The sequence below is a fragment of the Harpia harpyja genome, chromosome 6 (assembly GCF_026419915.1).
Source record: "Harpia harpyja isolate bHarHar1 chromosome 6, bHarHar1 primary haplotype, whole genome shotgun sequence".
NCBI lineage: Eukaryota > Metazoa > Chordata > Aves > Accipitriformes > Accipitridae > Harpia > Harpia harpyja.
In genome coordinates this window covers 70,502,321-70,528,073 of record NC_068945.1, presented here as the reverse complement: position 1 = coordinate 70,528,073, position 25,753 = coordinate 70,502,321, and the positions used below count along the sequence as shown (strand labels likewise).

The 25,753-nt window shown below is 51.1% G+C and overlaps 1 protein-coding gene across 1 annotated transcript in view; it reads left to right on the top strand.

The window, feature by feature from the left end:
• Positions 1-25,753, top strand: part of SHANK3 (SH3 and multiple ankyrin repeat domains 3) — a 363,156-nt gene that overhangs the window by 153,074 nt on the left and 184,329 nt on the right. Inside the window, 1 exon segment of the mRNA XM_052788728.1 lies at positions 13,248-13,435. Coding sequence (XP_052644688.1) covers positions 13,248-13,435 — 188 coding nt within the window.

Genomic DNA, 25,753 nt, shown 5'->3' with positions numbered 1-25,753 from the left:
TGGCCGTTCCAGGGGTCCCAGATGGTCCCGCTGGTGCCGGTACTGCCCAGCACGGCCCCCAGCAGCACGGCAGGGCTGGTGGCGGCGGCTCCTATCACCCCCACCCCGTCCTCGGTGTTATGCTGCATGGAGGTGGCTTCAGAATCCCTCTACCACTGTTTGGGGATACCTGGCTTAGGTCATCTTCCAGGCTTTAGTGGAATATTTTAAGGTTATGGGACAAACCCGCAGGCCTACCTAGAGAGTAGTTTCCATTCAAAGGAGCAGCCCCTGTAAGGATGGTGAAATTACTTCAGCGTGGTAGAGTCAGGCTCAAGTAAGTGCTTTGAATGTGCCATACCTGCTCTTTGCTGTGCAAGAGCTAGATATGGTCACGTGCACTGCATGCTTTATGCAAAGTTGGTCTAACTGAGTAGAATTAGAGCATCGATAACATGAAATAAAGCAGATCTGGCTTTATTATTCCCCTAGACTGATGTATAGAGAGATTTAATATCAAGGAAAAAGATTTTCTACAAGTATGAGAAGTTATTAGTAAAAGGATCACAATTTTTTGTAGACAGAAGAACCATTGCAGAGTGAAAAAGCTACCCTTTGGGGACTTGATCGTATAGTTTATCCTGCAGGTTTGTTGTCCTAGATCCAAGCTGTGTCATTTTAAATGAAAGGGGTCGTTGCTGTGTTTGCTACGTATTCCCAAGCAGTCATTCCCCTGTTTTTTCTGGGGTGACACTTGCATACTTGCAGTCCCAAGTCGTGCTGCTGCATTATCCTGGGGGTGAAATGTGTTATACAGTCTGTGCTGACACCTCGAGTACTTCTGCTGTTCAGCTGGGTGTTTGCTGAGCAGGGCCAGTAAGAAATGGGCCACACCACCCGCTGTCCTACAGGGGACCTGTTCATGGTGATCCCTCTCCGATGCTTCTTGTCAGTACCTTTGGTAGATCTCAGCTGGTCAGGGTTAGTGGTGGAAACCTGAGTGTTGTTTTCTGCACTCCCGCTCTGAGCACCGAGAGATGAGGGACACCCCAGTGGGTCCAGTGAGTCCATTTCCAGTGCCATTGGGTCCCATTTCCACCTGCTGCAGCCATTTTTTGTTGGCAAGCCTTGTCTTTGCATCATTTTGCCAGAAGCTGAAGCTTCTGATCCTGACAATGGTTGGAGCACCAGGCGAACGCTGGGGCTGAAGTCAGGTCCCGTGTGAAGGTCACCCCGCTGCTCCAGTGAGCTCTGGATGCCTCCTGCCTGATGCCACCACATCTGCAAAAACTGTGTCACTGCTTGGATCCTGAATCAGACTTGGTGGTGGCAAAATATTTCTGGTGATGAGGTAGACAATATGCCCCTTCCCAGGTGTCTTGTCTGCTAGAGGCGTCACAACAAGCCGCTCTGCCCAGGCATATGACTCATGCATGCTCCTGTTTTTAAGAAATACAGATGTGGAGTAAATGGGAATCAATTACACTTCCTACACAAAGAATCCCCTTGATTTGGCATCTGACACAGACATATCCTTCCTTCCCAGGGAACAAAATTGAAAATTAATTTGAGTTCCAGAGAAATTTCAGTTATGAATACTCTTCCTCAGCAGTGACTGTCCTCGGCCGTGTCACACACGTGAGTCCCCGCAGCACCGGCTACCGAGAGTCTGCCAGTGCCAGAGGGCCCCTTCCCGAGCGGACCCTCCCAGGGCAGCGCCGGTGCGGCTGGGCTGTGCTTGGGAGCTGGTCCCCACGGAGGGAGCTGCTGCTGTGGGGAAGGACCCCCTTTGCCCCGGCACCCTGCAGCCACGGCAATGAAATAAGCTGCTGACCTGAGCCGCAGCCCCGAGAGCGGGGCTTTGCTTTGCTTGGACACACCAGTCCCAAATCTTATGTACAAGGAGGCATCTGTGTTTGCATGTCTGGGAACAAAGAAGAAGGGCTGATTTAACTGCTGAGTGCCGAGGACCTGTGGCTCCAGGGGCTGGGATATTTATCGCGACCTTCACCCTGTTGCTCTGTCTCTCAGACAGAGGCAGTGACTGGGTATGGGGTGAGGTGCATGAGTGGTCTCCAGGACATCAGTGACAAACTGGCTCCCTCTGGTCTGGGGGTGTCTGAAAACAGATCTATTTTCAACACGGCATAGGGCAAAATGCCTGAATTCGTGCTTTGGGGCTCAAACAGACAGAAAGTTTTATTCATGTCCAGCTGAGGAGTACATCTCCTCTATGTTATTCCTTATTTTGCTTTATCCAAACAGTAATATGGAAAATAAAACAAGGAAAAAGAAAACAAAAATTATTTCCATACATCAAGCAGGGCCATGGTTGTTTCCAGGTCTCTCATCTTTCTGGAGATGCATGCTGGCAGCTGCAGACATGGTCTCAGTGGGCCTGGCATGCTCATGGTGCCTTCTCATCACCCCTGCTGGCTTGGGCTGCATCTCCAGCAGATCCAGCCCTCCTCGCTGGAGGTGCAGCGTGTCGTGGAGAAACATCCATAGCACCATGAATTCAGGTAAAAAATTCTTCAGGACTGAGTGTCTTACAATGTTACAGAAGAGAAAACATTGGTATTCCCAAACTGCCAGTCCTTTGAGAAGAAATCTCTTCCTTTGTGCCACACAGCTCAGCAGCTGTCTTTGATCAGTCTTCGGGCAATGGCAGTTTTAATAAAAGAGCAATTACTAACGGAAGATCTGGATCCAAGTGACGTGCAAACCACAAGGAGATGGCCGCAGCCACCCTGGAGGTCCTCTGGAGGCCATGTCCCAGGCTGGAGCTGGTTTTCACATTTCAAAACCAAGAGGGTTTGGCCCCAGCTTTCTTGGCAAAGTGCTTTACGGTCCAAGTTTCAAAGCTGCTCTTTTCTAAACAGAGCCAATGCCTGAGAAGGGACTTTGCTGTCAGGGGCTGGGATGTTTCAGGGGTGCACTCAGCCAGGCACTGCTCAGCTTGGTACCTCTGCTGTCTTCGCTGGTGCCACAGCCCCACTCGCTGCCGCAGATGCTCCCTCCAGCACCTCCTGCTCTCCTGGTGCCGCAGTAATGGCAGCGGCTCCTCTCTCAGCAGTATAAGGAGAGGAAAATGAGTGGTACAGACCAGCCAAGAGACAATACTCTGCACGCTCTGCCAATGCAGTGGGAATTTCGTGCAAAGTTGCTGTCTTCTCTGCATCCGAGGTGCGTCCCATGTCCTCTCACAGCAAGGGCTTCTTCTGAAGTTTGGGTCCAGAGGTGGTGTGGTTGCTGTGTGCCTGACCTTGCACGCGGCACCGAGTGACAGCTGCCTTTCCTCCCTCTGGGGATATTCTAAACTGCATTTTGGCAGTGTGGGATATGCTTCTGTGCAAGTCCCCGTTCTTTGGCCTTATTTTAATCCTTTAACAGTTCCAAGCAGTTCCAGTAACTTCTGGACGCAACCGTGGCTGTCTCCCAGCCACTGTTCCTGTGATTAAGGAAGTATGTGGGCAGAATGAGTGAATATCATTTGGTCAAATTATTTAAATTCACCATTGAGAGTTGGAAAGTAACTTACAGCTACCGTCACAAAGACAGAAAATGACTGCTAGAGTCCACAGGATCTGTGAGGGAGGGATCCATTAGGAAACTCTGGATTTCCATCCCCAAGGACAAAGAGGGTAATGATCTATGGGCATTAGTCCAGGCAAGCCATGGCATCAGCCTAACAGAGCTCAGAGTAAGGATGGTCGTGTTTGGAATAGAAATACTGGTATCTTTGTGCTGATTCTTGAAACAAACCTACAAGAGTTGGGATATTTAGCTTGACAAAGGCAGTTTCAGGATCATCTTTGTTGGTTTCTCAGAGGTGTAGTGAGCTACGTGCCTCTGGCCGAAGGGTGTGCAAGAAGGGTGCCTTAGGTTGAAGAATCTGGTAAACGCACAAAGGAGAACTTCTAAGTGGGCCAAGAAGGCTGTTCTTGGGTGAGTTGGCCAAGAGTTGCCATCATTTTCCTAAGGGAGGAAAAGCTAATGTAATTCAAGGAGTTAGCTGCAGGCTTCTGCTTAATAAAAGAATAAAAATGGTAATGAGTTAAGCAAATAAAGAATCTGCGAAAGAAGTCCTCTGCATTGCTGAATTGTAAATCTGTAGATCTTTGCTGGTGCGTGCACACGCTTATCCTGGTGTTCTTAATGCACTGGGATGGGTTTGGAAAAGCTCGCTGTGTGCAGCCTGTTCATTACATCCATAATGTATGGCGTGTTCAAAGAGGTAGCAATACAGAAGTATGTAGGCACTGCAACAACCAGCACCGTGGTACCAAATTTGACGTGCATGGCAAAACATGTGGGATCTAGTTGCCCACTGAGGTGTCCAGGCTCCTTACGCAGTGCATGAGGTGGTGAGAGTCTGTGAAGGTGGGAGCAGAGGGCTGCACTACACCACTGCAAGAGGGAGCATCCTAATTACTTCAGCCTCCCTGCAACTGCCTTGCTGCAAACTGGTTACTCCTCCCATGACCTGGCAGTCTGGGCCCTGGCCCCTTCCTAGGCTGATGTGCTGGTCCTTACTGGTAAGGAGGGTAAGAGGATGGGGGTGCCATGTCCCCCCCTTTTATCCAGTAGGTCAGTGGCTTTGGTGGAGAAATTGGATGGTTTAATAAACTTTTGGTAAAAAGCACAGTGTGCAACTCCTATCATGTCTGTTGTGTTTGGTGGGAATTGTCAGGGCTCGCTAAGGGTTTGGATGTGCTAGCAAGTCAGGGGAAGGAGCAGTAGCTGATGACACCGGAGCAGCTCAGGTGCTGTGCACATGGTCAAGGCTGAGATATCCTGAGCAGCACTTCAGGAGTCTGGGGATGTTACTGATGATGCTGGAGAAACGCTGCAGGTTTCGGTCTCTGAAGATGTGGTAGTAGCTGAATAATTTTCAGGACCAACATTTCGGACTACAGTCTCAAAGTCTCAACTCACTCTCCTTGTGGTTCTTGCTCCAGATGCCTGTACCATCTAAATGGTTTTCCCAAGGTAATTTTAGTGAAGGCAGGAGGTGTCAAGCTTTGGTTTGCAGAGTCAGAAATTGTTTACCAGTTGTGCTGCAGTAACCAGATCTATCTCAGTCTTTGAGTCTTTGTCATGGTGCTCTGTGGAGCTGCCTGGGCACCTGGGGAGGACCTTCTAGAAAAGGTCCTTCTAGACCTCTAGGTCTGCTCAGTGTCTGGCCATGTACGGGGAGGTGGTGATGTGAACGTTTGTTTATGAGGAACGGAATGTGTACCCTAAAACCAGTTGCACAGAGCAGATGCTGAATGCCATGTGTAGGGCACTGGGTTTTGACTGAGATGCACATAAGGACTTAGGAACCAAAATGTTAAAGGTTTCATAGCCATAGGCTTGGCAAATTATTTCCTTCTTCACAAAGTAGCTCCTGCCTTCTGCATGGCATGGGTTCCTCCACCTCTAGGAGCTGCAAAGCCACAGACCTTCTGGGATTGGAAGGTTCATGGTGCCTAAAGTAGGGAGGGTCTGGTGAATCATCTCCTGTCATTCCTGGGTAACGCTGACCAGGAGATACTGCTGAAATGATTCTTCTTTTTCTTTTTTTTCATAGAGCAAAATTTTTGAAATAGCTTGTCTTGATCAGCAGCAGCTTGCGAGGACCCATCTGGACCTTTGCCTCCATCCCCCAGTGAGGTGTGGGGTTTGGTAATCCCCTTGCAGCTCCCCTCAGTTACTATCTACCATAAACTTGTCATGCGCCTTTAGCAGAACTAGGCTTTCTCTCACCTTTGTGAAGAGTATCTGCCAGAGAGTGAGGTGCATGTTAATTCACGGTAGTTGCCTGTGCCTGCATTTGCTAGGCTTATCAGACAGGTTGTCCAAATTCCTAAGGACTGTGATCTTGCATGAGAGGCAGGATTAGAGGCATAATTTTCAGAAATCCTGTTAACCTCTTTATCAACTGATAAAACTGTATTTTGTCTTTTCGGTAGGACTTCTTAAGATCTGATGGAGCTACCCAGTGATATAAAACACTTTCAGCTGTCAGGGTGGAGAGGCACAAATTTAACAACCACTGGGGATGTCTCGCTGGCTGGGATGCACACAGAGTGCTTTAAAGAGTGAATCAGTATCTGTGATTATATAACGGGAGACAAAACTTTTAATTAATTGTCTCTCTCGGGTTTCCAGTTCCGCTCCATCTTCTCCAGATGCATTTGTAAGGCTGTAGCCACAGCCAGGCGGAGGTGTCTATTCTTCAGGGGAGGTAGTTCAACTTCCAGACGAATCATTGCAGTAAGGTGTAGGTCCCTGCCCGGAGAGGAGGGTGCCTGCAGGACCTCTCCCAGCCGCCACTTTGGCCAGCTCTCGCAGCCATTATCAGTGTGTCCTTGGTGGCAGACTCTCACGCCAGGTTTCTGAAGCATCTTGTAGGTCACGACTGCTGGTGCTGTTTGGCCGCGTGCTCCTCTTCTGAGGATTTTCATGTTTGGTCGCTGGCCGCGTGGCTGACGTCGTCCTGCGCTGCGTTTCCCCCGCGCGGTGCAGCTGCAGCGCTGTGCTCCGTCCTCGCTGCGCTGCGGTGGGAGGAGAAGCCCCGCCAAGCTGCCGCTGCTCCCGGCGGATGCCACAATCTGACCAAGGGCTCCGTGGCTCCTGCTTTACGTCGTTGCTCAGGCCCCCGTGCTAATTAGCTGGAGTGCTGGTCTGGTGGCTGTCTGAGGAGGAGCAAGGAAGGCAAGTGACTCCCTTTATCCCATTGCCTCCCTTTTCCCGAACAGCGTGAATCTGCCACTAATTGGCTCTCGTTAGCAGGTGACTGTGCTATTCTCATTTAGTAGTGCAGAGATGATCTGAGACCAGAAGTTTCTCAGCAGACTGAACAGCAAGTTAAATGAGCCGTGCTCTAGGAACAGAAAGGAATAAAATCGTTTTGTGCAAGAGCCCTAGCAGTCAGCCCCAGAATATCAGCCCAGGTCTGCCTCGTTATCCAGCTTGGAGGGCACGTGGGGGGAGAGGGTGGGCATCCTGCTCTGCTTCTGTGGCTGGCAGGAGCCCCAGCGGTGAGGCATAAAGCTCTCAATGTCAGAAACTGCCTCCTGAATTTTGGACAGAACCCGTGTCTTTTGGTCATTGTATCAGGTCTGCCCCAGGTGATACCGCAGGCAGAGCGTCTCTGAAGATTTCTCGCATTTCTGAATTCAAGGTCACTCCCAAAATAGCTAATTGACAGCCAAGGGAAATTCCCATTACCCCAAATATATGCTGGGGGGCACCCAGCTGGAAAACAGCTTTGCAGAGGCGGCCCTGGGTGTCTTGGCTGACACCAAGTTGAACAGGAGCCAGCAACATGCCCTGGCCACAAAGGTGGCGAATGGTATCCTGGGCTGTGTTAGGCAAAGCATCTCCAGCAGGTTGAGGGGGGTGATCTCTTCCCTCTGCTCAGCACTGGTGAGGCCACAGCTGGAGTGCTGTGTCCAGTTCTAGGCTCCTGAGTACAGGAGAGACATGGACATACTGGAGAGAGTCCAGCGAAGGGCCACGAAGATGATGAAGGGACTGGAGCATCTCTCCTGTGAGGAAAGGCTGAGAGAGCTGGGACTCTTTAGCCTAGAGAAGAGAAGGCTCAGGGGTGATCTCATCAATGAGTATAAATACCTGAAGGAAGAGTGTAAAGAAGACGGAGCCAGGCTCTTTTCAGTGGTGCCCAGTGACAGGACCAGAGCCAACAGGCACAAACTGAAACACAGGAGGTTCCCTCTGAACATCAGGAAACACTTTTCCCACTGTGAGGGTGACTGAGCACTGGCACAGGTTGCCCAGAGAGGTTGTGGAGTCTCTCTCCTTGGAAACGTTCAAAAACCATCTGGACATGGTTCTGGGCAGCTGGCTCTGGGTGGCCCTGCTTGAGCAGGGGGTTGGACGGGATGACCTCCAGAGGTCCCTGCCAGCCTCAACCATTCTGTTAGATTCTGTGAATCTGGGATAGTTTTAGAAGTGACGAAGCTGCTATTTTCTTGCTGGAGCTGAAATCGTTTCCATCAAACCCAGTCTATTTATGTATCTGTCAGCCACGCTTGTAGTAACAATTTGAAACTCCAAAAGCAAAAGCATTTCTTCCGAAGGACACATAGTAAGTGCCATAATCAAGAAGCAGTGTTTGGTTGTCAGTCAAATTCTGTCTAATGGTACCACGTTATAAGGACCTGGTGGACTTTATAATACTGCTTGTGTGATGGTAAAATCTCTCTTACCTAAACACCGAAGAGTGCAACTCACAAAGGAGATGACTACAGCTCTCACTACTGGACAAAGCTGAAAGACCTGTGGCAGGGCATGCATTGTGCGCTTCTTCCCACCAAGCATTGGGTACAGATGTCTCCAGGTACTCCGTGGCTGCAGAACTGTATGTGTGAGAGCACATAAATGTTGTCAGAGCAAGAGGAGTAGTTTACAAATCCTTCCTTCTATGGCTGAAGTGAAAGGCAACTCCAGCACCAGAGACAACTCATTTAAAAAACAAAAAGAAAAAGCATGCTTTTGGGATTGGTGCCTTGCAGACAAGAACAATTTAACAGTCATAGAGTCACTAGGGAAGGTTAACAGGTTAACTGCGAAGCCGCCAAACACATTTCATTCCTGAAGGGTTCAGTTTATAGCACGTTTTGAAACAGTAGGAAGTTCTCCCATGCAAAAACCTTTCTGTGTCCTAAAGCAACAAAAAATCTGATATTCAGCTCTCAAGGGGGAAAAAAATCAGGATCTGTAATAGATACTTTCATGCTGATGTGCAAGACACCTTAGTATGTTCACTGCCTCCCAGATGTATGCTGAAATGTGGTAAGACAAAGCTTGAGTTATTCCCACAGCTCCGGCACAGTCTCGTTGGCTCGGGTCTGCCACATCCCCATGTCCTACCTTCACGGCCCGCGCTGTGCAGCAGCAAGCGCTGCAGCACCCACAGATCATCGGCCGTGCTCTCCAAAAACCGGCGTGCCTTCACCTCGCACTGCGGGTGCTCCGCTGGGACGGTGGTGGGCAGGAATTCCCCAAAGAAGGGAGGAGGAGGAGGGCTGTTGAAACCTAAAACAAGAATCCTTCAGCCAGAGCTCACCTGACAAAAAGTGATTCTCGTCTGATCAGCCTCTTGAGAGCACATAAAAATTAAAGCAACTGTCCTGGGTATTTGAGACTGCTTGATGTGTTTGAAGTAATTGCGGAGACTGTTACGGTCTGTTAATTCGCTTGTGGTGATTTGAACCTACCACCGGCCTGTGGAAGGGAACTCTGTCTTCCCTCAGAAATGACTGTGGCTTGTTGAGGGGATTATTTTAAGTGTCTGATCTCGTGAGTAAGCTCTTCCGTACTGGGACCCCACATGCTTTCTGATGGAGGCACCCTGTCAGATGGTCAGGTCTCCATCACCGTCTCCAGACAATATCGTGTCTGGACGCTCCCAGGGGCTAAAATATCTGTAAGAAGTACGAGACATGGAGTCACACATCAAATCCATCTCAAATAGTTATTTTCAACAGGCAGAGCAAGCGTGAGACCTCAGAAATTTTATACAGAGGCATGCCGTCAGGTTTTTGTACTGACGCCTAGGCTTACAGCAGTGTTTCCTGAGCGCTCGTTTATCTGCAGGAGAACCAAACCGGAGCACCCAGACTGCGAGCAGCCCCTCTGCAGGACCTGACCGGGAGGAACACCCGATGCAGGCTGCTCGGGCTCCTCCTGGCTCCAGGCGAAGCGTCCGAAGAAATCCGATTTCAGCTCGCTGGCTTCCAGAGGAGGTTGCTGGCTGTAGAGGCAGCAGGTGACATTAGGGGGATGAGTCCTCCATCTGCTCTTGAGGCTCATTCAAACCAGACATGTCCCTCTTTCCACTGTGCTTTAGTTGAACGATACCTACCGCTGGGCTGATGTACCCAACATCGTTCTCCGGTTGCTGCAGTGAAATCTGATGTGCAGTTCGGACAGACGATTTTCAGGTAAACGCCTGCCATAAGGAGAAAAGCCCTGTGATCACCAAGGGCAGGATCTCTGTGCAGAAAAAGAAAGGGCTGCTGCTCTTTTGCAGTGACTGCATTTTGTTTGAGCTGCCCCTGCTTCGCCCCCCCCCCCCCGGGGAGCGGTCTCCTCTGGCGCCCAGGCATCTTGGCCACCGCATCCTGCCCGTGCGTCTCAAGGAGGAGGAGGATGTGGGCATCGCGCGTGGCGAAATCACGATTATACACTGGGGACATTAAGAAGCTCCTTAGTTGCTTAATAAACACTGCTGCGGTAGTGTTTGTTTTATTCATAATATACGAGGCATCCTGGCTGCTGTTCAGAAATAAGTTATGGATCCAGCAGCGATTAGCTACAGCTTAAGTAGGCGTTACGAAGGATGAAACCTGCTCCTTCAGGCCTCAAGGTGCCTTATGGCGCAGGGTGATAAAGTAGGTGAAGAAACACATTGTCAGTTCACCTGGAAACATGCCAAGAGATGCTCCGCTCTTGACTGATAGAAAACATAAAACCCATTCCAGGCAGTTTTTCTCACATTTTCCAGTTGCGAATATAGGTAGAAATGTTCCCGGAGTAGAGCCTGAACCTGCAGCAGCTGCACGACTGACACAGGTCTCTATCAAGCGGGCATTAACATGAAATATGATTAAACTAATTAAGATCCTTTAATTGAAATTGAGCCTGCCAAAAGAGCCCAAACAAAAATGGTGGTATTCTTTGAAATTATTACGAAACTTATTATAAATGTACCTCTGATATAATAGATGTAGGTTTCTGAGACACTGACTTAATAACTCCTTAACGATTAAAAAATGAGCGTGCTAGAAAATCAATATGGCAGATACGAACTGGATTGCAAGCCACATGATTAGTGCTTCCCCACTGCAACGGCTCAAGGGGAGCCATGGAGACTTTGGGCTGCTCTTTCGATCTTCATGTCACTGGTGCAAGGACCGGTTCTTGGTCCAGCAGCAGTATTTTCAAAAATCACATGAAAGACGACGCAAAGTTGTTGCTGATAAAATGCATGGGCGATGGTGCATAAACCCGCCGCAATCCTGCTGGAGGGTGCCAAGGTGCAGGATCAGCGGTGGAGCTGCGGGTTCCTCGGTAGCTGGGGTCGCTGCACGTCGGCAGCACGGTCGTTTGAGAACAGCATAGGTGCCACAGCAAGGGGAGGGTAGGCTTGAAGTCAGTAGCTTGGAGAGGCGAAACGGCTGGAGCGGGATCCTGCTTGCTGACAGGTCTGTGTGGGCCCCCACGGCAGTCAACGGTGCCGGAGGGGGCTCACGGCCCCAGCGCTGCGGCGATGCTGCACCGGCAACCTGGCCGCCCCGCTTGCGTACGCGCACCCGCGTGCAAAGCCCGAAGCGCGAGTGCCCGGCCCTGCGGGCTGAGCGTCCCCAGGCCAGCGTGAGCGGGCGGCAGAGTGCAGAGCTGCAGTGTCGGCGAGGCGCGCTGCGCTGAGCAGATATTTCTGCGAGCTGTCTGCAATAGCTACATTTTCTGCCTGCTTCTCGTGACTGTTTCTAAAAACATAAAGGGGCCTTTTAGAGATCTGAGCTGGTCTTTAGTATCTCTGCATTGACTAAAAATGATACTGGAGTGACATTTAGAAGTATTATAAGGAAAGGGTAGCTATTTATTTCTTATTAAGTGTTTTTTCCCTTGATGGGCTATAACTTAGCGCAGCAGTGAAGCAGCAGGCTTCTGGGCTGAGGCTGGCAGGTTACCCGGCGCACGTCCCCGGCGTGACAGTGCCTTCTACTGAAGCTTTGCGCCTGCGGGTGGCAAGTTTGACAGGAGGATTTGGGCAACCCGCTGATGCCAAGGCGGGAAGCCGTGCCCCTCGTGCCGGGCCGTTTGCTTCGGCGTTGGGTCGCCATTGCCGGCTCTCTGCCGGTCTCTGTGCGGCGGGCGTCCACCGGCAGTGCTCCGAGACGGCGGCTGTGCTGCTGGGGGAAGCTCAGACCGTCCCAGGCCAAGGGACGCCATCCTCTCTCCTGGCTGCGCCCCGCTTTCCGAGGAGCCGTGTACCCCTTTGGGTTACGGCCATTTCTGGGGGTGCGCGTACGGGACGGCCCTTCCTGCCGCAGCAGCCGTTCCCCGCTGCCCGCAGCACCGGCAGCGGGAGGGTCTGCGGGAGCAGCCCCTGCTGCACCGCCGTGCCCCTGACCCTCCCGAGGGCCCCGGGGGGCAGCAGGAGGGTGGGTGGGGGCAGCCCCGTAGGGGCTACGGAAACACGGCCCCACGGACCTGGGGGACGTGGGGTGAGGATGTACGCACCCAGCAGGGGCTGCTAGTGCAGATCGCGGGGGGGGGGACTGCCACTGCGGGGCAAAGGGGCTGCAAGCACGGAGCTGGGGGGGGGGGGGCTGCAAACAGGGCGCTGCAGAGGCAGGAGGGACCCGCCCGCTGGAGCGGGAGCCGGGGCGCTGCCCGCGAGGCTGCGGCCAGCCCCGAAGCCCCGCCGTGTGCGGGGGGCGGCGCCGGCAGGTCGGGGGGTGCGGAGGGGACCCCCCCGCCCCCGGCACTGCCCCCCTGCAGAGGGCACGGCTCCGTGTGCGTGTGCGTGTGTCCGTCCGTCCCCGCCCCGGGAGCTGGGCACCCCCGCGCATCCTCCCGCCCCCGAACTGCTGCCCCCTCCCCGGCACTGCCCCCCCCCGCACACTGCCTCGCCGGGCACTGCCGTGTCCCCCCCCCCCCCCCCCGCCCCGCACACTCCCGTACCCTGCCCCTCGGGAACTCCCCCCTTCCCGAGCTGCCCCCCCCTCCCCGGCACTGCCCCTCCAACCCGCCCCCGGAGCCGCCCCCCGGCACTGCCCCCCGCTCCCCCGGCCCGGGGCAGTGCGGCGCCGGCGGCCGCCAGGGGGCGGCTCGGTGCGCGGCCCCCGGCCCCGCGGCGGCGGCGGGCCGGGGCGGCGGCGGCGGGGGCGGCGGCCGGGGGCGGGAGGCGGCTCGGCCGGCGCCGTCCCCGCCCGCAGGGGGAGGAGCCGCCGGCGGCGGCACCTGCCCCGGGCCATGGTGCGCGCGGCGGCGGCGCGGCGCCGGAGGGAGCGGAGCGCCGCGCGGGGCGGGCGGCGCCGCGCCATGGAGCCGGCGGCGGGCGGCGGCCCCCCAGCCGCAGCCGGTGCCCGCGCCCGGGCGGCGCCGCGGCGGCCGGGGCTGCGCTGAAGCCCCGCGCCCCCCGCGGCCGCGCCGGCCCGCCCCGCCATGGCGCAGCCCGCGGGCCGCGGCGGGCCGAGCCGCGAGCTGCCGGGCATCAGCACCGTAACCTACGTCTTCGTTTACAGCCCCGGCGGCCCGGCGGGGCCCCCCGGCCCCGGCGCCGAGCCCGCGCCGCACGCCGCGCCCGCCCCGCTGCGCGGGCCCAAGCGGAAGCTGTACAGCGCCGTGCCCGGCCGCAAGTTCATCGTGGTGAAGAGCTACGCGCCGCAGGGTGAGGGCGAGATCCAGCTCAACCGGGGCGAAGCCGTCAAGGGTGAGTGCGGGCGGGGGCCGGGGCGCGGGGTCGGGTGGGTCGGGGGCGGGGGGGGGGCCGGGGGTGGCACCCACCGGCTCCGGGCTGCGACCCGGGCGGTCCCGCGCCCGCCACGGGCTGTGGGGGCCGGCAGCACCGGTTGTCCCGTCTGTGGCCACGGGGTCCCAGTCTGTGAGTGGAGCTGCAGGGCCCTAGCCCGGCTGCGGGGCAGCAGGGCCGTGGGGTCCCCGGTCAGCTCCAGCCCTGGGGTCCCTCGGTCAGGCCCTGGGGGCACGGGGCCGCAGGCCTCAGGCCAGCTCTGGGTGCAGGTCCCTCAGTCAGGCCCTGGGGGTGTAGGGCCCCCGGGTGCTGGTCAGGCCCCGGGGCTGCCCGGTCAGGCCCCAGGTGCGGGGCCGTGGCTCTTCAGCATGGCCCTGGGGCTCTGGTCATGCAGTTGGGCCCTGGGTCCTCGGTCCCACCCTGCGGTACAGGGCTGTGGGCACCGAGCTCTGCTGGGACCCTCGGGAGAAGCGGGTGCTTCTCTGAACCCTCTTCTCCCCAGCCCGGGGTTGACTGTGTGTCCTGTGCGCTGCCCCTGCCTCGTGCCCTGCCATGGGCTGTCCGCAAGGCTCCTGGTTGCCAGCCCACCGGCCGAGAGCGGCGAGGGGGAGCGGGGCAAGGAAGCGCTTCTGAAACAAAACTCCCAGCCACACGCACTGAGGAGCCATGGCGATGCACAGCTCACAGGGAGATGAGAGGCTTAGAGGGATAATGGCATTGCCCGTTATATTGGGCAGACTTCTTGAAAGACATACAAACCCTGCGGTAGGTCGTAAGTCAGCTTCCAGCAGACAGGGATGAGAAAAGGCTTCCTCTGCAAGCGGGCTAATTCCGTAGTTTTTCACAGAAAGTTTAAGGATCTTCTTTTCATCTTCCTGCCTCCACTTTTTTTGCTGATGCCTCTTACAGTGCGGGCTGGAGCAGTCGGTAATCTGACTAGTTGCGTTAGCTGTAATGTGGATCTGAGCTTGGGAGTGGGAGACAGGGCTTGCTGTTCCATGCTCTGAACTGCTGCTTCAGAAGCACATTAGACCTCTAAGTCCTGCGCTGTGGATGCTGAAAACCTCCCTTGGAGGTGGCAGTCCAAGCAGACCTGCTGTTGCCCCCACCAAGGCAATTTTGTCCCCTGAGTGAAGGAGGCGGAGATAGACGTGAAGTGCCTGTGACTTGGCTCATGTGCCAGATGGTGAGGCTCTCTGCAGCAGGGTAGCTGGAGTTGACGGGTGTCTGATGTGTGGAGCTACCCTTTGTGCGGTCGTGGGGTAAAGGTGTTTGTTTCCAGGAGGCTGGAAGGAATCAACAGATGGACAGGGCTTTTGGGTCAGAAGTGCTTTTCCCATCTCTTGTCTTCACCCACTTACCCAGTGTTTTCTGTCACACCCTTCTGTATCTTCTCATGCATTTGCATTAAGTAGGTGGTCCTGTTGCCATTCCTTAGTAATTGCAACAGAATCCTTAATTCACGTATTCACCTGTAATTGTTTGCATATCTTCTTCATGTGATCTCCAGAGAGAAAGCAAGTTGTGGGAAGTACGATGGGGAGGACTAGGATGGGCAATGGCTCCTCGGAGCTGGAGGCACTCTCAGCTGGCTTTCTTAACGTGTGGCTGAGAAGGCTTAATAAGAGTTAAAAGAGAATCACTCAGTGACTCGCTTATGAAAGATCTCCAGGCGGTGTAGATGGGCAGTGCGCAGTTATTTACTGCTTTTGAGATGCTGATTAATTTTTGCGAGGATAGGAATATTGACAGTTATTGGATAGGGTGCCCTGGGGTTGCGGACAGGTAGAGTGATGGGGATAAATGGAAACCAGCAGTCTGAGCAGAACTGCTGCGGCTGGTGCTTTGTCATGTTTGGTGGACTCGTGACTCCTTTGGAAACGGGGTGATCTTCAGTTGGTGCAAAGAACTCTCTCACACCCAGCTTGTGGGAAATAGAAGCTGGAATAAGTGAAGGTCCCTGACTGAGCTGGTGCTGGACTTTGGCTTTGAGCTAACAGGGGTGCCAGGGTGTCTGCAAATGGGCAGCAGCGGTGAGAGGCGTTGGGAGAGTGTGGTTTGAGAGGACGCCTGGCCATGGGCAGCTGTTTTGTCAGCCTGGGGGACTTCAGATCAGGGTCCCGAAAAGGATGTACCGGCTGGGTGGGGACTAACTGAGCTGCCCAGGAATTGAAGTGTTGGGGGGTGGAGGGTCCTGGAGGTAGAAAGGTGGCAGCTGGAGGAAGCAGGGACGTGTGGTGGGTATGAGCAGAAGAGCTGTTTGGGGAAGGGTGGGAGCTGATTTGGGGAGTGTTGTCAAAGAATTGCTGGAGGTAGTTGCCTGATGAGACAAGCTGCGCTTGGGGAGATGTGCAAGGGCGAAAGCCCCTGCATGGAGGAAGCTCTCTGAGAGTGTGATGCTGAGGGAGAAACCTGTCTGAAGATGCAAGTCTGAGAGAGGAGCTGTCTACAGGCAGGAGTGTGCTGTGGGAAGGAACCTCCGCAGGGAGGGCAGCGCTGGGCAGGTGGAGGCTGGGGACAGGAGGTCACTGGTGTGGAAGCTGTGGTAGGGCTGGTGTCTCATCTTAAGATGTGTTAGTGAGGGCACTTGACAGCCATCCCTGCGATGCAGTGAAAGTCAGTGATTTCAGACGATTGGGGCTGCAAGCAGTTACTGTCAGAGAGGAGAATGGCAAAACATCTGGCAGTTTTTATCTTGAGAATTGCAGAGAAGATGAAGAGTTCGAGGTGGAGTAACGTGAGCACCTCTGTATCGTGTGTGTGTAAGCCATGCAAGGGTTTGTGTATGGCCCTGTTTGAAGCGTGACTGTGTTACGAAGCAAATGCTGCTTGTTGGTTTGCTGTCTTGAGAGAAAGCTGAGGATTGTTGAACATTCACTCAGGGTTACATTTGGAGGTGGCGTTCCTTGTTAAAAGCAAATGGACTCCTGCGAAAGATTCTGCTGAACACTGATGTTAAGCGAAGGTCTCGCATACTGGATTTGGTGGAGCGAGAGATGCACTGAACCTTACGTCGTGTGATAGATTTCCTCAGGGCTTTTCAGTAGGAGTTAGTTTGGTTTCAAGAGCACGGTGAAAGTTAAGGGTGTCTATCTTGACTGTATACTGTAACTGTCCTGGTAGCTGTTGGATGACAAAAGGCAATAATCAATACAGTTATTTCGTTTGTAAGATAGCTAAAGCAGAGGAGAGTCTGCCCTTGATCTGCTTGTTACTGATAATGAGAAATGAAATGAGATGTGAGCGCCCCAAGCAAAGGGAGAACCAGTAGTCACCAGCACTGAAATCACAAGGTCACAGGGAGAAATGGTTCATAGATGAGGCACAAGGAGGATTGAATCTCCAGCCTGGAAACTAGGGAGAAATTAGGAACACTATGAACGTGCTGCTTTTGGAACCTCATTTCTTTGCACTTTGTGCTTAGGAGGAGTTGTTCTTCAGCAACTGTTACCATGTGCATCCAACAGTAGGTTTTCCTCTCTCGTGTGGTTCCTTATTGACATTCCCTACTGCAGTATCTAAGCTAAACCTCTGTGAAATAAATGGCAAACTGAATTTCTGTTGGTGGTGGTTATGGTTTTGTTGAATTATTGTAGCAGTTCTCGGTTGTGCTGGAGGTTGTTTAGATAGAGGAGATTCTTGTGAATAAGGTTGTTATTGCACAGAGAATATAGTTTTTGTTAGTGGAAGGTTTTACAGTTTCTGTTTGATGATCAGCCAGCTAGTTTCCTCTGGACTTTCTTTATCCAGCCAGAAACATTTAAGAGAGGCTGCTCATGCAGAGTTCGCTGTGGGCTGTAGGATCCCTCCTGCCCTGCGGGAAGGTTGCTGTTCTGGTGGTTAGATGCAGGTGGTTAGTGTCAGAGCCATTAATAACTTGGAAGGTTAAGCCAAAGCTTTAAACTTCACCGTCGAACTATCTGTGCCCATGGTGATCTAGAGCAAAGGGGTGACAAACAGCTGCCTCCTCACTAGACTGCAGCTCCAGTGTTACTCTCATTCCCAGCACTGGAAGAACAGAGTTGGAGAAGGAGTTCTGTGATCAGTGAGTTGAGTCCTTGGCCCTGCGTGGCTCTACAATCACCTGTGAATTGATCATGCTCCACCTTTAAAACCGCTGATGCTTTCCTCCTGCTATTCTGGTGGGGAGGCTGCTCTAGAACCTTCCAGACTTCAGGTTCATCTCTTCTAACTTCTGAAATAAGTGTTCATGGCTGGTTTAATAATTTTTTGATGTGCCTTTAGACACAACAGACTGCTGTGATCTGGCTGTGAGACATCAAAGGCACTGTGACCAGGTCCTTGTTTGGAAAAAGGAGACTGCTTTTTCTTTCCTAACAAATGAAATGACTTAGTCATGAGTACTACTTGCTAGCCTTATTTTAGTCATCCACCGAGCAGATATCCCAGGCTTCACTGGCTCTGATGAGGGTTGGGTGTGTGAGAGTGGTATCCCACCTGACGATGCAAAGCCACTCCTGGTGCTCGTTGTCTCCATGGTCTCTTCAGCTGGAGCCACCCGGTCCTGTGGGCGCTGACTCCAGAGCATTCTCCACAGCACCAGACAAATCTGGGAGTCATTGAGAGCCTGTTGCCCTCTGAGCTTGTGGTGCTTCACTTTCTCAGTTCTCTTGTAGCCCTTGGGTGCCAACTGTTCTTGCTTTCCATCTGAGGAACTCTTTAACTTCCCTGGGGAGTGAAATGCATTAAAAAACTGTCTTTAGCTCCAACATTGTGAGTTTGCTGAGAGCTGGACTGTGAGAGTGGATGACACCAAGTTGGGAGGGAGTGTTGATCTGCTCGAGGGTAGGAAGGCTCTCCAGAGGGATCTGGACAGGCTGGATCGATGGGCTGAGGCCAACTGTGTGAGGTTCAACAAGGCCAAGTTCTGGGTCCTGCACTTTGGTCACAACAGCCCCATGCAACATTACAGGCTTGGGGAAGAGCGGCTGGAAAGCTGCCCAGCAGAAAAAGACCTGGGGGTGTTGGTCGACAGCTGGCTGAACATGAGCCGGCAGTGTGCCCAGGTGGCCAAGAAGGCCAACGACATCCTGGCCTGTATCAGAATTAGTGTGGCCAGCAGGAGCAGGGAAGTGATCGTCCCCCTGTACTCGGCACTGGTGAGGCTGCACCTCGAACACTGTCCTCAGTTTTGGGCCCCTCACTACAAGAGAGACATTGAGGTGCTGGAGCGTGTCCAGAGAAGGGCAACGAAGCTGGTGAGGGGTCTGGAGCACAAGTCTTATGAGAAGCGGCTGAGGGAACTGGGGTCGTTTAGCCTGGAGAAAAGGAGGCTGAGGGGAGACCTTATCGTTCTCTACAACTACCTGAAAGGAGGTTGTAGCGAGGTGGGGGTCGGTCTCTTCTGTCAGGTGGCTGGAGATAGGACGAGAGGAGATGGCCTCAAGTTGCGGCAAGGGAGATTTAGGTTAGATATTAGGAAAAATTTTTTTACTGAGAGGGTTGTCAGGCATTGGAACAGCCTGCCCAGGGAAGCAGTTGAGTCACCATCCCTGGAGGTATTCAAAAAGCGAGTAGATGGGGTACTTCAGGACATGGTTTAGTGGGCATGGTTGATGGTTGGACTCAATGATCTTAAAGGTCTTTTCCAACCTAAATGATTCTATGAATTCTGTTCCAGTTTTCTGCAGCCCTAAGTTACTTGGAGGTAATTAGGCATGAGTGTGGATCCTACCAGGCCTTTGGATAGCAGGAGTTGTTATCTCTCTTCCGTGCATGCTGGAGAGAAGTGGTGGCAGACAGCTGTGCAGAGCTGTGCCCATCCGCTGTGGTATGTTCCTGTGTATCTCCTGTGTCATGGCTTTACCAAAGGTGCTCTGCCTTGAGCATGGCAGTCTTGGACACGTGCCCTGGAGTGACTTGAATGATACCTTGTTTGGGAACCAGTCACGAGGCTTCCTAATTGGTTGGCTGAGGTTATTAGGTCTTGTGGGAGCCTGGGATCTATGCTTCTGTGCTGTTTGTCTAGTGGTCAGTGTTTGGAAGTTAAAAGATTTTTCAGGAATAACGAGAGCTTCTTGAGACATGGATAAATTATTTCCTCTTGCTGTTGTTGGAAACTTTGAAAAATGAGTCATGGAAGAGGAAAAAGAGAAGAATTGCTTATGAAAGACAAAAGAAAATGAACTGAATAAAACTAAAATATCTCAGGGATGTGAAAAAAATTGTTTGGAAGAAGTGGGGGGTTTTGTTGCTTATGATACGTACAATTGTATGGCCAAGCCTGTGGTGACCAGGTGATGGGGTACGATGCTGTTCCCTTTCAGGTCAGCGGGACACACAAGTAATGCTTTTCCACTGTAGGCTTGGGTAATTTCTCTCCTAGATCTAAGCAAGGTCCTGTCCCTGTGTGGTAATTAGTCTCTGGTCAGCTAATGCCGCAAGCTCCTGGAAGGGGTATGGTAGCGCACTGGCTGAGCCGCAGAACTGGCCCTCGAGAGAGCCCAATGGTCCTTGTCTGGCTCCTGCCCCCACAGAGGAAGATCCACGGTCCCTACTTTTAGACTGTTCTCCTGAGGCAGGTGGACATAAGCAAGTGTTGTTTCTCTTCTTTTCTGATTGTTTCATACTCACTTTCAAGCCACTTAAACATTTTCAGCCAAATTTGTGCTATGTGTGGAGGTTTCAAGGCCAAGTTGCTCAAGACATGGCAGCTGAGGGTGGGGAAAGCAGCCAGCTGACGGCTCATTGAGCCCGGTGGTCCCAGCCACCGAGCCTCTGCAAGCTCGATGACAGCCATGATGTGATCTGTCACGTTCTGGCCAAACAGGAGTAAAAGGGTGGCTGGGAATATTACAGTGGGAAGAGGTGCTGGGCTGGGGGCAGATGCTGTGTGTGCACAGGGAGCCATGGGCATGGGGGTGATGGGGTTTGTAGGACATGGGCTTCCAAACTGTGGCTCAACGGTGGGCTGCAGAGTCAGTGGACTTCATTGTATCTTGCCTAGTATATCTCTGGCTGTTCTTGTTTTCATAGAATCACAGAATGGTTTGGGTTGGAAGGGACCTTTAAAGGTCATCTAGTCCAACCCCCCTGCCATGAGCAGGGACATCTTCAACTAGATCAGGTTGCTCAGAGCCCCGTCCAACCTGACCTTGAATGATTCCAGGGATGGGGCATCTACCACCTCTCTGGGCAACCTGTGCCAGTGTCTCACCACCCTGTATTTTCTGTATAAATACCTGACCTCTTTCTGATCCCTGCTGCACTCTTTATGCCAGTTGTGTCATAAGACAGCTAACTATGCCTGATACAGAAAAGTATCTAATCTTACTGGTTTATAAATATGTTACTCTTCAGTTTAAGTGTTAACTTGTTCAGATGCTCAGTGGAAGTTTTGGTCTTTTTGAAATCCCACTTGCCATTATATGCCTGTTTTTATCTGCTTAAATACACATTGCTTTGCCATTAATGCGTCCCATTCTTTATATCTTTTCCTGCAATTAGTTTTTTTTATACCTCTGATCAACCCTTTTGTTCTTCTGTAACCCAGTTTGGTTTCTGTTGCAAATAAATAGGTCTTTGTGATTGCAGTCTTGGGTGCTGTCCAGGTAGATCTTGCATCGTTTTGGTTAAGTGATTTCAGATAAAGAGAACATAGAATTTATATACCCTGTTCAACTTTTTTAAAGCAAATAAACTTCACAAAATTCAGGAATATTAAATATATATTTAGCTTAAGCTGTGAACCATACCTCCCTTTCCTCTCCTTTTGCATGCTTATTCACTTGTTAAATGTTGGTAACAGCCAATGTAGGTCACAAATAAAGGTGACTGTACTTTATTTGGTGTTTCTTCAGGGGTATTACAACTTGGATTGCAGTTTACACAGTTGTTCAAAGACTATCCTCTGACTGTACCCTCCCATTTATTGAGGAGGGGGCTGATGAGCTGGGTTACGTTGGGAAGTCATGGCACCGTACTTCCCAGTGCTTGCCGTCACAGAGCTGTGTAGCACCAGCAGCTCCAGTGTTGGGTTTCTCTGGGATTGCGTAGGAGGCCAGTTCTTGGTAGCTAGCATTGAGCTGGGCCCTGACACCTGAAATGTCACTCACTGGTCATTTGGTAGTTGGAAGAGACCTGGAGCATGGGAAGGGATGTGCTTTTTGGAGGGAAGTGCTATTTAGTAGGCAGTGTCTTCCATTCAGAGCTGGCTGCAGGCTTGTGGTGATTTTGAATTACACCCACCGCAGCAGCATAACCTAGAAAGAAAGAAAGAAAAACCAAAAGCCTGGGTGGGAGTGTAAGGGTTTCAGCTCTGAGGACCCTGCCTCCCTGATGAATGCAGGTGATCAGAAGTCTGTTAGATACATGCATCCACCTGGACAGACCCCAGCACCAGGGATGTGTCTGGGTGTTGGGACTCTGAGCGTTTGCAAGAAATGGCCATCAGATCCCGTGAGTCCATGAGGTATGTTAGAACACTGGGGAGGAGAGGAAAGTAGCTTGTTAGACTCTTACAAGCTTTCTGGAATGCTCTTTATGGTCTAATATCAATCAAGGATTAAGATGGTCGGGTGGGCTCTGATGAGGACAGTGCAATGGGAAGAAGTGTCAAAACCTACTTCAGTGCAAAGAAGAGATGGAGATTCCCTCAGGACATGCGGAACAAGTAATCCCTCTATGATTATTAAAGCTGCCACCAGTTGACATTATAAACTCTATTTTTAGTAATCCTAAACTATGGCTAGAAAAATTGGTCTCGCCTAAAATCTTCTCGCTCTGTTTAAAGTTTAATTTTTGCCACAGATCAGGCTGCACATTTTCAGGCTCCTTAGTGTCATCTGAAGGGATAAGAGTGCTTGCTTGCTGAGGGGAGTGCTTCTGTGCCTTGTGCTCATGCCCTGGGGCTCAGAGCACTGAACTGACCTAGGACAGGCAATCCCAGCCCCTTCCCTGAACAAGTAGGTAATTTGCACACACAAATTAGATAAACTGCATCCTGGCATCAGGGGTTAATCTCGAGAGTTGTCGTATTGGAAGACAGCGTCGGCCACCAATGCCTGTGTTGCTGCTGGGGGCTCTTCGGGTGGTTGTTCGTATCAGGCTCCACTGGCCGTATATCGCGTGTAGAAGAGAGTCTCTTGGCATGTGCTTAAGCCGAGTGGTTTTTATGATCACTAGCAACAAAAGTTAACAACAAACGCTTGATCCTATGTTTCCCTTTCTAGCTTTATTTCTGTGAACGAGTTTATTACAGAGTGTCTCTGTGCCTACTTCAGGGCTAGGAGGGACTCGGAATTACTGGTGAAGCTTTTCCTTCATACTGGAGTCAGGAAATTCTCCTTCTGTTCCTTCTTGTTTTGTCTGCTGGGAAGGTCATTTTGAAAGAGATGGGAAGAAGCCAAGATGCGGCTCGTTGCTGTAGCCTGGTATGAGAATTATACAACCTCTTGGGACTGCTGTCTGTCATAAGTCCTGCTTTTGGCTGTGCTAAATTTCTTTACTTGAGGTTAGGACAGGATTTTTCCACTGAGATCTTACGTGTTGCAAGTCAACAGCATGGTTTCTAGATTGTTGGAGCTACTAAACTTAAAATGTCCTGCTAAGGCCAAATAACCCTTCTAGAAATCAAGGTGTCCTTGACAAGAGATTCTCTGCTTAAGAATTTGGAGAAAAAAAATAATCACAAAATGAAGGGAGGATTTAGAGATGATGTCAGGAGAACAGCATCAGGACCTCGGTTTCTCTGCTGCACGTAGGAAGAACAAAACTGGCCTGAACTGTTGTGGTCCACTTGCCTCCAACTTTACTTTCCATTCAGGTACACTGGTGGAGAGATTTTGCTTGCTTAGGATATAACAAATCTCTGAAACTTTTTTGTACTTTCTTTTTTCTTCAGCATAAATTCCTCTGCCAGGGAATATTAGTCTTCAGAACTTATGGGAACTTCCTTCAGATGTCAGCTTTTTTCAGTACCTGCTTTCTACAGAGATGCTCATTATATGTGTAACACCATACTGGTGAGATAATTAGATGCTGGAAGAAGAACCATATAAGATACAGAGTTTGTATAATGGATATCGCGCAGGTATGCAGTCTGTCCTGTTGTGCCTGTTGCCTGCGCAGGCCTCGGCTCTGCTGCCTTTGAGTATTCACACTGAAGCTTTAAAGTGTTTGAAAGCCTTTAGGTCAAGACAACTATTTTCTGCAATGTTCTGGATTTTTCATTCTTTCTTCACCTGCCTGTTTTTAATGGAATTTCTTCTCTCCTTTTATGAAAAGAAGGGTAATAAGCATTTCCTATGTCAACAACTTTGTGTTTGCTGAATATGCAATGAGTGATGTTGCCCCAGTGCCTCTCTGAAATACACCGAAATGAGACTCCTTAGTGTGTGGATCAAATACCATTTGAAAGTCATATAGGTACCCAGTGTGAGGTTGGATTATTGCATATTGGCATAAAGATGATAGTATTTGTACTTGGCATCTGTGATGATACGTTGAGAATTCTTATCAGCTTGTCACTGTAGGAGAGGAAACCTTGTTGACAAGTCAAAAGACCGAGATACCATCAAAACTCTTATTTCCGTAGCAGAAATCCTCTGTCTCCTGCTTTCTCCTCAGGGACCTGGTATCTATGGCAGCATCCTGAGCTCAGCTGCACAGTGGGGAAACAGAAAGTTCCCAGCAAAGTTTATTGGAGTGGTTGTACTTGGCTTGTGTGCATCAGTTCAGTAGCTGGACCCAAGTATAGAGAAAACATACATGCTTAAGATTGACTAGCACAGAAATTGTCCTTTATTTTTAGTCTTATTTCCAACAGGTTGTTCAGAATGCCCCTGCCTCTTGCATCTTGCTTTTGGATGGACTTTTTCCTCTGAAGAAATGTTGTTTTTTCTGCTAAAGATACACTTTTTTTTTTTATTTTAACCAAACCTATGGTCCAATTTGTTCTTCATCCACTGGATTATCTTCTAGTGCTGCAGTACTTACAGATGCAAGTTCTTGGGGAAAAATGTCAAACCAATCATCTTAATTTGACATTGAGAGTGTTTTTCAGAAAGTGTGTTTGGGGGGGTGGATTTATGCTCCTGAACTCTTGCTGAAGGTCCTTCTCCATTTCCTATGCTTTGCCTACATCTGATTTCTACAGCAGAGAGAAATTTGTCTCTAAATAGTGCACTGCTAAACAGTATGTTTGAAAGTATGAAGAATTTAAAAAGCATCCTCCCGAGTGGCTGCTGAACCAAGGTACTTGCAAAAATAATAGCCAAGGTTATTCCCTTCTCAGGCTGCTTCTAGCAAGGTAGAGTTCTCCTTAAAACGGTGACGTTTTCTGCTTGTTGACACAGGTAGCACAGGACAAATACAAATGTCTCATCTCATCTACCACATGCTCCTCTACTTTCCACATCTGTCAGATGCGCTTTCAGGACAATCGAGTACTGACAGCTAGCATTGCCTCTCTGTCTTAAATCAAATTACAGCAAGGTTTGCTTTGGCTGCCAAATGTCTTCAGTCAAATTCTAGGCAGATGCTTGTTGGTGCTACCAAGCCATCTTCTTGTGAGCACGACCCATCCCATTCCCAGACCATGGCTGATCAATTAAACAGTCCTTCCTTTTAGTTCAGTGTCGTCTTCAGCCCATACCAGTTGTGAACACGGTGCCGGCTCCAGCTGCCTTAACCAAGCTGCATGCCCCTGATAACCCCTGACCTGCTGTCACTCCATAGCTGAACAGGCCTGTTCTTTTCTGCTGTAACTTGCTTGTGGCTTCTTTCTTAAAAAAACATGAAATAGCTTGAAACTTGTGTTTGGTTATGACAGAAAATTTGCCTGTTCATATTCTCAGAATTTTATTTTTATATGTATATGTGTGTATGTCTGCCTGTCTCTCTAATTTTACATAATCCCACAGCCCCTTTCTGTTATCTCGTAATAAATTTCACACAACCCTACCAGACCCCCACATGCCCCCAAATGTTCCTGCTTGTCACGTTTCCCCATTCTTGTCGGTGGCGAAGTCTGGGCTGCCCCCCCCAGCGCCGTGCCTGCTCGGTTCCCTCGCTGCCTGTCAGTGCAGACCCACAGCGTTTTGGTCCTCTAGTATGACCTGCTGTGAATGTTTGTGTGCCTGCATTTAATGTATGGCTTCCTCTGGTATTTGTGATTTCTGTTAGTTTTAACCAGATACTGTACTGAATCGGGTGCTTTCCCCTTCCATGTACCCTCGCAGTCCCAGACGGGTGGGTGGTCTCCAGGATCTCTCTTTGCACAACAGCTTTCCACTACAAAGTGACTATTTTTTCCTCCCC